Source organism: Physella acuta, unplaced genomic scaffold (genome assembly GCF_028476545.2).
Source record: "Physella acuta isolate Inbredline_101_S28 unplaced genomic scaffold, ASM2847654v3 ptg000230l, whole genome shotgun sequence".
NCBI lineage: Eukaryota > Metazoa > Mollusca > Gastropoda > Physidae > Physella > Physella acuta.
In genome coordinates this window covers 432,647-444,001 of record NW_026731749.1, presented here as the reverse complement: position 1 = coordinate 444,001, position 11,355 = coordinate 432,647, and the positions used below count along the sequence as shown (strand labels likewise).

General features: G+C 32.3%; 1 protein-coding gene across 2 annotated transcripts; it reads left to right on the top strand.

Annotated features, from left to right (window-relative positions):
• Window positions 1-348: 348 nt before the first annotated feature.
• On the top strand, window positions 349-10,806 carry LOC131938033 (alpha-N-acetylglucosaminidase). 2 transcript variants are annotated; one of them, XM_059295858.1, is made up of 22 exons: window positions 349-497; window positions 962-1,019; window positions 1,294-1,451; window positions 1,862-2,043; window positions 2,167-2,314; window positions 2,710-2,780; window positions 2,908-3,069; window positions 3,260-3,325; window positions 3,807-3,870; window positions 4,206-4,276; window positions 4,628-4,702; window positions 4,945-5,023; window positions 5,459-5,608; window positions 5,995-6,137; window positions 6,305-6,377; window positions 6,858-6,950; window positions 7,551-7,741; window positions 8,439-8,622; window positions 8,872-8,915; window positions 9,264-9,321; window positions 9,540-9,639; window positions 10,184-10,806. In XM_059295858.1, exons 2-22 carry the CDS (start codon window positions 962-964, stop codon window positions 10,342-10,344), a joined length of 2,331 nt encoding a protein of 776 aa, XP_059151841.1. In that variant the 5' UTR covers window positions 349-497; the 3' UTR covers window positions 10,345-10,806. The 2 variants fall into 2 exon arrangements, with proteins under 2 accessions (XP_059151841.1, XP_059151842.1); XM_059295859.1 differs by lacking the exon at window positions 6,858-6,950 and adding an exon at window positions 6,624-6,713.
• The last annotated feature ends 549 nt before the right edge of the window (window positions 10,807-11,355 follow it).

The following is an 11,355-nucleotide window of genomic DNA, read 5'->3' as shown; positions in this document are numbered from 1 at the left end:
CCCTTCCCGGGGACAAGCTTTCAAATTTTCGATTTGCAACCCCCCCCCCCCAAACTTTCGATATGCACCCCCTCAAACTTTCGATTTGCACCCCCCCCCCACTCAAACTTTTATTTTGCACCCCCCTCAAGTTTTTCTCTATATATTTTGCTATTTGCTATTTTTTGCCTTGGTGTCACCCCCCTAAATGGTGTCACCCGGTGCGGTCCGCACCCCCCCCCCCGCCCCCCCCCCCCCCCCCTCGCTACGCCTCTGCTTTTACCAGTGTCATGGTAATGGTAATGACCAAGAAAGATTTGCAGAATAATCATTTTCGTATAACGTCACGTGATTGTTGCTAAAATCGAATCATGTGACTTGCTGAAAATGGCGAAGTCCATTAAACAATAACATTTTCTTATCTTTATTGAGTTTCTTTTAAGCAACCAAACATTCAGACATTTCGTATAAAGAAATTAATTTCATACAAGAAATTCATTATTTGTTTCCATAACAAGGTATTGTTTTATTTACTAAATACTAGTCTAGAACTAAATATTTAAGAACAACCAGATTTTTAAGTTAGTTTTTTTATTACTCAAAACTCAAATAGTTTTTAGTGGCGTAGCTAGGTCGGGTGTAACCCGGTGCGGCACTTTCGATTTGCACCCCCCTCAAACTTTCGATTTGCACCCCCTCCACCCTTATCGGGGTTTGTCTAATTAGCTCTAAAAAGACTTGATTAGTTGGTCGATATTTTAATTCGACCATTTGTATCCCTAGAAACGTCTGGATATCAATATCAGGTGTGAAAACATCACTGAATAAGCTCTTCTAACTGATCGTATATAATATATCCCTACCAATTAATCTTGTTATCTCTCTTTATTATTTTTTAACATTTTGTTTGACACTTCAGGTTAGTAATTGTGTCCACCCCATTCCATGATAAAAATGTATTGAATTTTAAATAATTTTGCAGATGAAGTTTTCTTACTTTTCTGTGATGGTGTTGATGCCAATTGTAACAGCCCTTATTGGTAGGTCATTTTTTTTATAGTGATGCTTTATTAAAGGGCCAATGAAAACAAATGCACTAATTTGAAAAGGGTAGTTGTAATTTTGTAATTAAGCCAAGTTGTTTTTTTATTGTTGCCTTTTATATAGCTTTTTATAAAGCAAATGTTGATATCTTGTTGATAAAAGTGATATACTTTGTTTCTAAAAGATTATAACTTAATTTTTTTTTTAATAGAAAATCTTGAAGGAAAAATTTTAAAATTACTTATTTCTGTTGTTACCACAATCATGTAGATTTCCCACAACTTAACCACATTAAGCCAAAAGCAACCCCTGAACAACAGGCTCAAGCTGTAAAGGATTTGATCAGAAGATTAATCAAGGACAGAGCTTCTGAATTTAATGTTATAGTTGATCCAAGTATTGGACCAAACAATAAAGATACATTCCAGGTAATGTTTTAATTAGCTATCTTAAAATATCTTAAACCATTTTAAACAATGATGTAGCTGAAGATGAGGATATGTGAAGTTATAAATAGGCTATTTATATGTCTGAGTGGGACTGTTGCTTCGTTGGGTCAACAGGATTAGAAAAATTGTCAGCCTACAAGCCTTAATACAAACACATGGGGGCAGATCAAAAATTAGTCTGGCATGGGTATTCTAGTGTTGTAATGTTTTTAATAATTTGATGTAGTACTGCTTTTATGCTTTTTTTATTAACCAAAAAGTATTTAAAACATAATTTTATTTTTTTAAATATTCAAAACTTAATAAAGTGTTCTACCCCATTCTAACTTCTAACAAACTTTGCTCATGAGCCATATTTAATTTTGCCATCAAATCAATTTTTTTTCTAGTTACGATCTACAGAGAATGGAATTGAGGTTACTGGTACAAGTGGTGTTGCTGCTTCAATGGGATTCTATTATTACCTAAAATATTATTGTAATGGTCAGCGCACATGGGCAGGTCAACAAACAGAGCTGCCTCCAACTCTCCCAGTTATAACCACTCCCATCAAAATTACCACCAATGACAAGTAAGCTGTTATGTTTTTAACTGTAGTCATTCACAATCAACAGTAAGCATCATCTTGATTTTTGAGAATATTGTTACTTTTGATTAAAGTACAAAATCGTTGTAAATTATTCTTTTATGACAGGTTCCGTTATTATCAGAATGTTTGTACAGTCAGTTATACAATGGCATTCTGGCAATGGCCACGTTGGGAACAAGAAATTGATTGGATGGCTATGCAAGGAATTAATTTACCTCTTGCATTTACAGGTCAAGAGGCTATTTTTCAAAGGGCAAGTCATATCTTATTAGCAAAATACATTGCATCAGTGTTTGATTAGGCAAGCCAAACTAACTAAGCTAGATTTTATAAATATTTCACTAAATATTTTGGTATTTAAAAAAATTTAATTTGGAATTGCTTCCTGTTTAACTGGGTTTTTTTTTTCAAAATAGTTTTTAAAAATCTGTTTAATTTTATTATAAAATACTTTTTATGTTTATTTTCTTAAATATCGTTATGGTATGAACATATTTGAACCTGTTTATTTCTTAATTTTTCTTCATGTGTTTAACTGCTAAAAATAGCCCTCACTATCTAGTTAACTTGAATTTGAATCAGTTTCTTTTAACTGTCATTTTTTATAAATTTCACTTAAATAATGACCTATCAACTTTTTCTCTTTAGGTTTACATGAGTTTGGGATTCACACAAGCTGATATGGATGGATTTTTTGGTGGTCCAGCTTTTCTAGCTTGGTATGTTGTTTTAATTTGTATCATTTAAATTATTTTATTTTTACTTTTATTTCTTGTTTTTAATATGCCCATAATTTTAAATGGATTATACAAAATGTTAAGTAAAGAAAAATGTATTTCCCACCAGGGCTAGAATGGGTAACATCCAAGGATGGGGAGGTCCACTCCCACAGATGTGGATAACCAACAAGTTAATTTTACAACATCAGATACTTGAGCGCATGAGGTCATTTGGAATGATACCTGTGTTACCTGCATTTGCTGGACATGTGCCCAGTGGAATAACAAGGTGGTTTTTTTTATATTTGATTTAGTTTTTAAAAATGTTATTATTCTCCAATTCTTTTAACAACCTAAAAAATGTTCTATTTGATTTCATATTATTTAAGAATTTGAATTTTTCTGTTGTTTTTATAATTTTAAGTTATAAAATAGCATACTATGTACATCATAAAATTAAATTCTTTTCTTAAACTCAGAATTTTTCCACAAGCAAAAGTCAGCAGGTTAGGAACATGGAATGATTTTAATACAACTTATTCAGGGTATGTGTTTCTTTATTTATGTTACAAAATATATTTATACAGAGTTTAGGGATATTGTTGTAACTCTCCAGTAATTACAACAGCAATGTTAGGAATTAGTTTAAAATATAAAATATACAAGACAAGTAAAGGTCATCACTGGTCAGTTAATGAAATGATTGTGCTATCATTTGTGTTCATGTTTTATAAGACTTGTGTTTTAATACCAGAAATTTTTGGTAGATAGCAAAGGTTTCAGTGTTTTATAACCTTTTTGGAGAAACCGATAAACCCCCAAAACGTATATAGCTTACTAGTAGACAAAATGACCTTTGCATCAACATCACTGTGTTAAAAGAACAAAACCCCTGGGGTTTGATTGAACCTTCAACAAATCCTGAGACTGACCCCCACCCCTTGGGGTTTAATTGAACCCAGGTTAAAAACCAATGACTTATGAATTATTATAAAAACTAAGTAAAAAAAAAAGTTTACTTTTCAGAACTTACCTGTTGGATTTTCAAGATCCTTTGTTCAACAAAATCAGCAAAGCTTTTATTGAAGCTGTGAGTAATAAAAGCTTGCTAAACAGCTGTATAATTTGTAATATATATATATATATATATATATATATATATATATATATATATATATATATATCATAAATGTAAACTAGGGCAGAAACCAGAAACATTGTGAAGCCTGTATATGATTACTCTATCTTACAAATATTTACTTGTGCACAATAGATCGGTTCATATCATGAAAAGCTTTCACATGTATATTTAAACAGAGTTGTCAGTTACACGAAAGATTGCATCAGGTTGCAATTTAATCAGGTTTACAGTGAGATCAGTATTTTATCGCATGTAATTTGTTAATGCCAATGTTTTCTCAACAGCAAACCAATGAGTTTGGTACAGATCACATCTACAATGCTGATACTTTTAATGAAATGACCCCAACATCTAGGTAAATGTTTTTCCACAAAACATAAATCTGTCATTTAATATTTAATTTAAGTTCTATCTACTTAGTAATATAATTCAATGTCAATTTTTTTACTGTACAGAATTCCTATATACATTATTTTTAATGACTTTGTTGCACCGTGATCCTACATACTTTAGTTGTTATTACTGTATTCCCCAGAATCCTGCATACATGTTGTTAGAGACTTTATGCTATTATGATTTTAAAAACATAAGTTTTTAACATGCTGATTTTTAATCCCACAGTGATCCTGCATACTTTAGTTGATAGACTTTATGCTACTGTGATCTTAAATACATATGATTTTATTATGGTGATTATATCCTACAGTGATCCTACATACATTAGCAATGCTGGAAAAGCTGTTTACTATGGTATGCTGGCTGGTGACCCACAAGCTATTTGGTAAGTCTTTTGTTCTGTGTGAGTGTATACATCTGTTAAGATAATTTGCTGTGAGTTTTTTTAGTGACTTTTTTCTTGGATTTCTTGTTCTGTATAAATATATATACAGATCTGTCAAGAACAATGGTTTATGGTAACTAAGTAAGCTTTATGCTGTTGAATGACCAGACACTTTACTTTTGGTTTTTGTTTTGTTAGAGTACATTTTTTGTGACTGCATCATCTTTTTGTCTGAACTTTAGGTTAATGCAGGGATGGCTGTTTTATGATTCCTACTGGACACCAACCCTTGTCAAAGCTCTTGTCACCTCAGTACCACAGGTGAGACTTGAACATAAACCTAAAGGGAAGATTTAAACTTGATCATATTTTATAGTTCACCTATGACCATGACAAAAAGGAATCATATACCAGACCCAGCTGTATTGCATCACTGAGTCCACCCAGCTCTGATGGATACCTAATTTGCATTAGGGAAGTAAAGAAAACTGGACTTAGAACTGACCACACCATCCATTCATTTTACAAATTAAGAATTGATAAACTCTACCCACCTGGTCTGAAAGTGTATTTTTAGATTTACATGGGTCTGCCATGTATACATGTCAGTTACTGCCAACATAATGTATTGTCCAGAAACTAAAAATATTCATGTTTTCTCAATGTATAGTTACATTTGAAATGTTCTATTTTCTTTCCATCTTAAAGATGGCTTAATTTTTTTTCTCCATTTTTATTTTGTCCTCTGTTACATAGGGACGAATGATTGTGTTGGACTTAGATTCAGAGAATGGACCCCTGTATCAAAAATTTGAATCTTACTATGGTCAGCCGTTTATTTGGTGTATGTTGCATAACTTTGGGGGCACAATGGAGTTGTATGGTGCTGTTGATAGCATTAACATGGTACAATTTTAGAAGAAAATATATTATAATATTATAATTAAGACAAAAGTACTTTTTTGTACTATACTTTAGAAAAGACAACAAAATTGTGTTAAGTAACATAAAAGTACAGTTGTATTTTTTAAGTAAAGTAAAGTTCCCCTTCCAAACCTGATGGTCTATGGGGCAAGTGAAGTAGAGTTCACCTGTTTCTGTGACCTAGGCTTATAAAGGGATAATGGGGTCAGCACTATGCCCAGAAGCTTTTTTTTTAAGTAAACACTGTTAATAAAACAACAAACTAAATTATCCCTAAACCTTATCAAAGATGATATGTTTATAAATTTACAGTAGAGATAGAAACTGTGGCTCTTATAAAAATACTTCATATATTTGATACATTGTAGGGTCCATTTGCTGGTCGCCAGTTCCCTAACTCCACAATGATAGGGATAGGTCTAACACCTGAAGGAATTCACCAGAATGAGGTCATGTATGAGTTTATGATGGAGAACTCATGGAGGACAGAGCCCAGAGACATTGATCAGTGGTAATTTTTGTATGATCAGTGGTAATTCTTTGTATGATCAGGCAGTCGTATTTTTGTCAGTGGTAATTTGGTGTATGATCAATCAGTAATAGTCTTTATTAGACCAGTCAGTGGTAATTTTGTATTTGATAAGTTGGAGCGATTTAGCAATTATTCCTATCTTTTAGGGTGACCCAGTATTCCCACCAGCGTTATGGTGCAGACAGTGCAGATGCTGTAGTGGCATGGAAACTTTTAATGGTTTGTGGAATTAATAAAGTTGAAAACTTCTTATACAATCTTTTTATTTCTTTCATAAACAGTTTTAAGCAATATTGTAAATTTTTTATTTTCTTATACTTCTATTCTAATGAAAACTTATCATAACAGCATCATAGAAAATCATATCTACTATAAATAATTGGTAATAAAATTAGTTAACATTATAGAAAAAGCATGAACTTGGCATATACCTTTAATACCTATACCCAACGCTACATTTTACAGAGAAGTGTCTACAATGTAACAGATGGTCGCAATGACCATGACACTGCTGTCATTTCCAGGCGTCCAGCACTAAATTATACTGGGCAACATGTAAGCTGTCCTGTTGCTGGCTCGTCAAGAGGCAAGTGATCCATGTTCCAGTACAGCAGCGGTCTTGTGGATCACTTGCTGTGAGACGGGCTACCTGATATCTGTTTGATGGTGGTTGAATGTTTTTCTTTCTGTCTTTGTCAGAGCAGTGTTTACAATGCTACGTCTAAAATTTGGGATTTTGATCATGTCTTAATCACCCAGAGACCTACCACCAATTCTGACATCCACTCAAATGTGAGTAAATGATTAGGTCGACCTACTTTAACACATAATTTTTTTTTTAAAAAGGAGAATTATTGGGTGTGACATGATCAAAATTCAAATTATCAGATTAATTAACTTATGTTTTCCTGATCGCACACGAAAAATGAAAGCTTTGAAAAATGATTGATTTTAACAAATAAAGAAAAAGTCTTTTTAAAATTTTTAAATGTAAAGTAAACACTGCCTGTATATTATAAGTATAATAAACTGTATGTTTTCTTTAATGTTATGTGTGAATATTCATGATCCCATCTGATCTTTTTCTTAACTTTATGTGATGTTTGACCATAATAGAAGTTTTTAAAAAAAACATCAAAAAATAGTTTTCAAGAGTTGCTTGTTCTTTTTTTTATTCATTTTGTTAACACATTTTTCCTTTTCCTTAATATTTTCATATTAACTAGTTTACCAATGCAAGTTTAGATTTTCATTTAAATTAAGTCACATTAAAGTTGTAAAGTTTATTTTACTTGTTACATTATAACTGTTTTTCCTGTTGTTATTTTTGTTTGTTTTTTTCCCTTTGTATTTTAATTTTCTAAATATTTCTTGTGTGTGTTGTCCCCTCAGGTCTGGTACAACCCTGAAGATCTGTATAAAGTTTGGGATGCTATGCTGGCAGCCTCAGGAGACCTGGCAGGCAGTCAACTTTTCCATTATGACATCACTGATATCACAAGAAACTGCCTGCAGACTGTTGCGTTAAAGTTCTACACAGACCTTAACACTGGCTTTAATAACAAAAATGTTAATGCTGTTAAGTAAGTTTATTTGATTTTGTTTATTACTATATTAGCCATACCCAAATCTTTGTATACTTCAACCCACACGGTTAGGTTTAAGCCCAAATCAGCGCAAGCATTTTAGTTGTTCATGTTGCGCTTTGGTCAAATCCAGCCAACCATTCAGTAACGATTAATGATCGCTTATCCCATCTACACATCAAAGTCAACATCAGTCAGAAGAAAATTCATAGATAACGTAGATCTAGTTGCTTTGTAGCTCAATTTTTAATTTATAATAAGACTTGTTCAGAATTGGTGGATTTTTTTTTACAGAAGATTAGGTTACAAAAGAATAGGTTACAAAAGATTGGAATCATACATGAGACAGAAAGAAGTGATAGGTGAAAATTGTTTTTTATTTTAGGAATAAACTATGAGATCTATTATTGAAGACTTAGGCTTGTGTGATTTTAACAGAAGGGGTAAAGGAATAATGAATTAGATCGCCTATCCTCATTTGCATCTGGTACGAGTTACAATGCCATGCAGTCTCAACATTTTGTTGTATAGACAAGATATTAACCAGATAGTTGAATACTTTTGTGTAATGTTACATCTGTACTAGTGAAGAAAATGAAGCAGACATTTGAACACCATTTGTTACATCTAAAGAGAAACAAGTCAGACATTTGAATACCATCATGTAATATTACTTCTGTACATTTTCTCTTAGGGTGGCTGGTGCCAGCCTAGTAGATCTTCTAGCAGACTTGGACCACCTGCTTTCAGCCAATGAACGTTTTCTTCTGGGGACCTGGATAGCTGATGCCAGGTCATGGGCTACAGATGCTGACGAGTCAAAGTTGTATGAATATAATGCTCGCAACCAAATAACACTCTGGGGGCCCAATGGGGAGGTAAGACATTTGAGTTGCTTTAAGCAATATCACGTGTTTTGCCTAATCATAAACATGGAAAAGCAGATTTTAGATAATTATCAGAAAATATAATTTTAAATAATAGCCAAGTATTTGTAGATCATATTGGTTATACATAAAATATAAAATGAAATTTAAATTTAAATTCATTAAGGATTATATCTTAAATAGTTTTTTTTTTCAATTGTCTAATAAAGTACATTGAAAAAAATGCTTTTTTTCGCCCAGATTCGTGACTATTCATCTAAACAATGGGCAGGTGTAACAGCAGAGTAAGTTGTGGGGAAATGAGTTTTGTTCTGTAGATGTTATAACAGTTAAATAGTTTTTAAATAACTGTCAAACTTGACTCTATGGAAGAACTCTGCTGGTCTTCAAATGTATAAAGTGACAAACAAGATTAATAGCCAAAGAAATTTAAGAAACAATAATAGTCATATATGTATGTATGATCAGTATTTATATTTATAGTGCCTAAAATAAACAATCTTTGCATTTCATTTTCATGAAAGTGTGAAAGAAGTATGTTTTATTAATACCAGTCTGTAAGACAAATAATGTAACTTTCCATTTTTATTGCGATAATCGCAATTAAATGAATTATTTAATTTCTATTTCAGTTTTTACAAGCCTAGATTTGATTTCTTCACACAGTGGTTAGTTCAACTTATCCAAAATGTAAGTACCATTTAGTGAGCAGCTTCTTAGTTTCAATGCAATCTTTTAGTGGAGGCATTTAGTATGCCCAGCATCCACTCACTGATGGGAAGCTTGGTTGTTAATTGATACTAATGTGTTAAAGGTCCTCTAAAGAACAAGTTACTTTATTTTAACTTTGTCTACTCAGAGCTATGCTACATCACAAAATGTTGTGACCTGTGTGTTTTATCTTGTAGGGAACAGCTTGGGATGGCAATGTGTTCTCTAAAGCTATCATGGCACAAGTAGAGGCTCCCTGGACCTTACAACAGTACCAGTACCCAACAACACCTACAGGTGCCTGATCTCTTTATCAAACTTTCCATCACATTAACTAATCATCCTGTCTGTATCAAACTCTTCATCACAAAAGCTAATAGTCCTGTCTGAATCAAACTTTACATCACAATAACTAATTGTCCTGTATGAATTGATCTTTACACCACAGTGCTGGTTAAGTCAATGCTATTTTTGTTTAGAAGCTAGGTATTTCTTCTGGTAAAACTTTCTTTAGTCAAATTAAATGATTGCCTTTAGAAATACATTTCAGTTATCAAATAATACGCCATACGCAGTTAGCAGTAATTGAAAAGAATAATCTTTTTTTGGTTGTACATAAACAATGCATTTTTTTTGTATTTTAAATGTATTAAAATTTTCTAAGGAATCAGGGCAGCTTCCATCAGCTTTTTTTTTACTAAAACCAAACCAGTTTTTTTCTCACATATATGAAACAAACTTTTAAAAACATTTTTTCGTTGATATTGATATAAAAATAAAAGTTTTAAAAATGATTATTAAACCACCTTTATAACTGATGCTAAACTAACTTTTTTTTCAGGAAACCCAATCTTAATCTCCATGTACTTCCACTCCAAGTATAGACCCATGACCAAAGATCCATTTTTTACCAAGCTCTGGCAAGAGTCACAGGTGGAAAAAGGTGGAAAATACAAGAATGCTTATGAGCGGAAAATGGCAAAGCTTTCTGGAAAAATATAGATTTTGAAATATTTCATTTTAAAATACAGACCTTATCATTGCTTGATGAAGTGTATTCATTGATGACGCTTGTTATTGCTCAATTTTTTTGTATTCAAATGAATGACCTCCAATTTATGGTTTTTATCCATACCAATGGTGCAATTATTAGATATAGAAGAGAAAGTTTGTCAAAAGTTAAAGATCAGTATGTTGCAAGCCTTGAGGTGTCAGAAAATATTAAATTGTTACTTAATACATTCCAAGACACCAGAGATGTTAATGATTTTAATCTCGCGTTAATGATGATGCGAGTTATTTGAACAAATTGTTATTGTCGGATTTTTAACACGTTTTATACAAGTTTAACATACAAATGTTTTATTGGGTTTTTTGAATAATTTGTTTTATAAATGTTAAATTTTTTTTCTATTGTCTTTCTTTTTCATTAGGCATAGTAATAAAAATATATTTGAGTTTCTAGTCAAATATTACTATACTTAACCCTTAAATGTTTTCTGTTGTTCAACTTGCTTGTGCATATTTTAAAAATTTAAGATATCCCATAATCTATCATCACCAATATAGAAGTTAAACTTAAAATCAAATCTTCATTTGATGTATTGTCTTGTGATTGGTACAGACTTTACTTACTGAGAAGGAAAAAAAACAACGCAGTAGAAATGAGGTGTGATAATAAACATCAGAGGCTAATTTGGTATCCAGCATAAAAAGACAAGCCATCACCTGAAATCCACAGGGTAAAAAGAAAAGAGGAGACGTGACCTGGAAGAAGACAAAAAGAAGATTGGATACACTTTGGAACACTTGGAGAGACTAACCCAGGCAAGAGATGCCAGGAAAGCTCTTGTCAGTGGCCTATGTCCCGAGAGGGGCAACAGGCAAACCTACCAAATAACTTACATGGAAATTTAGGGGTCGGGCTTAAATTTTAGTGGTTAAAGTATATATTTTTTGTATAGGCCTAAAGTTTATATTTATTCATTTGCATTTGGGGGGGGGGGTACAGGC

Excerpts from the sequence above, each read along its gene's own strand:
- LOC131938033 (XM_059295858.1), top strand. The coding sequence starts at position 962 with ATGAAGTTTTCTTACTTTTCTGTGATGGTGTTGATGCCAATTGTAACA. Across the intron at positions 3,070-3,259 it reads GTGCCCAGTGGAATAACAAG|AATTTTTCCACAAGCAAAAG; the intron begins GTGGTTTTTTTT and ends TCTTAAACTCAG. Across the intron at positions 9,322-9,539 it reads TAGTTCAACTTATCCAAAAT|GGAACAGCTTGGGATGGCAA; the intron begins GTAAGTACCATT and ends TTTATCTTGTAG.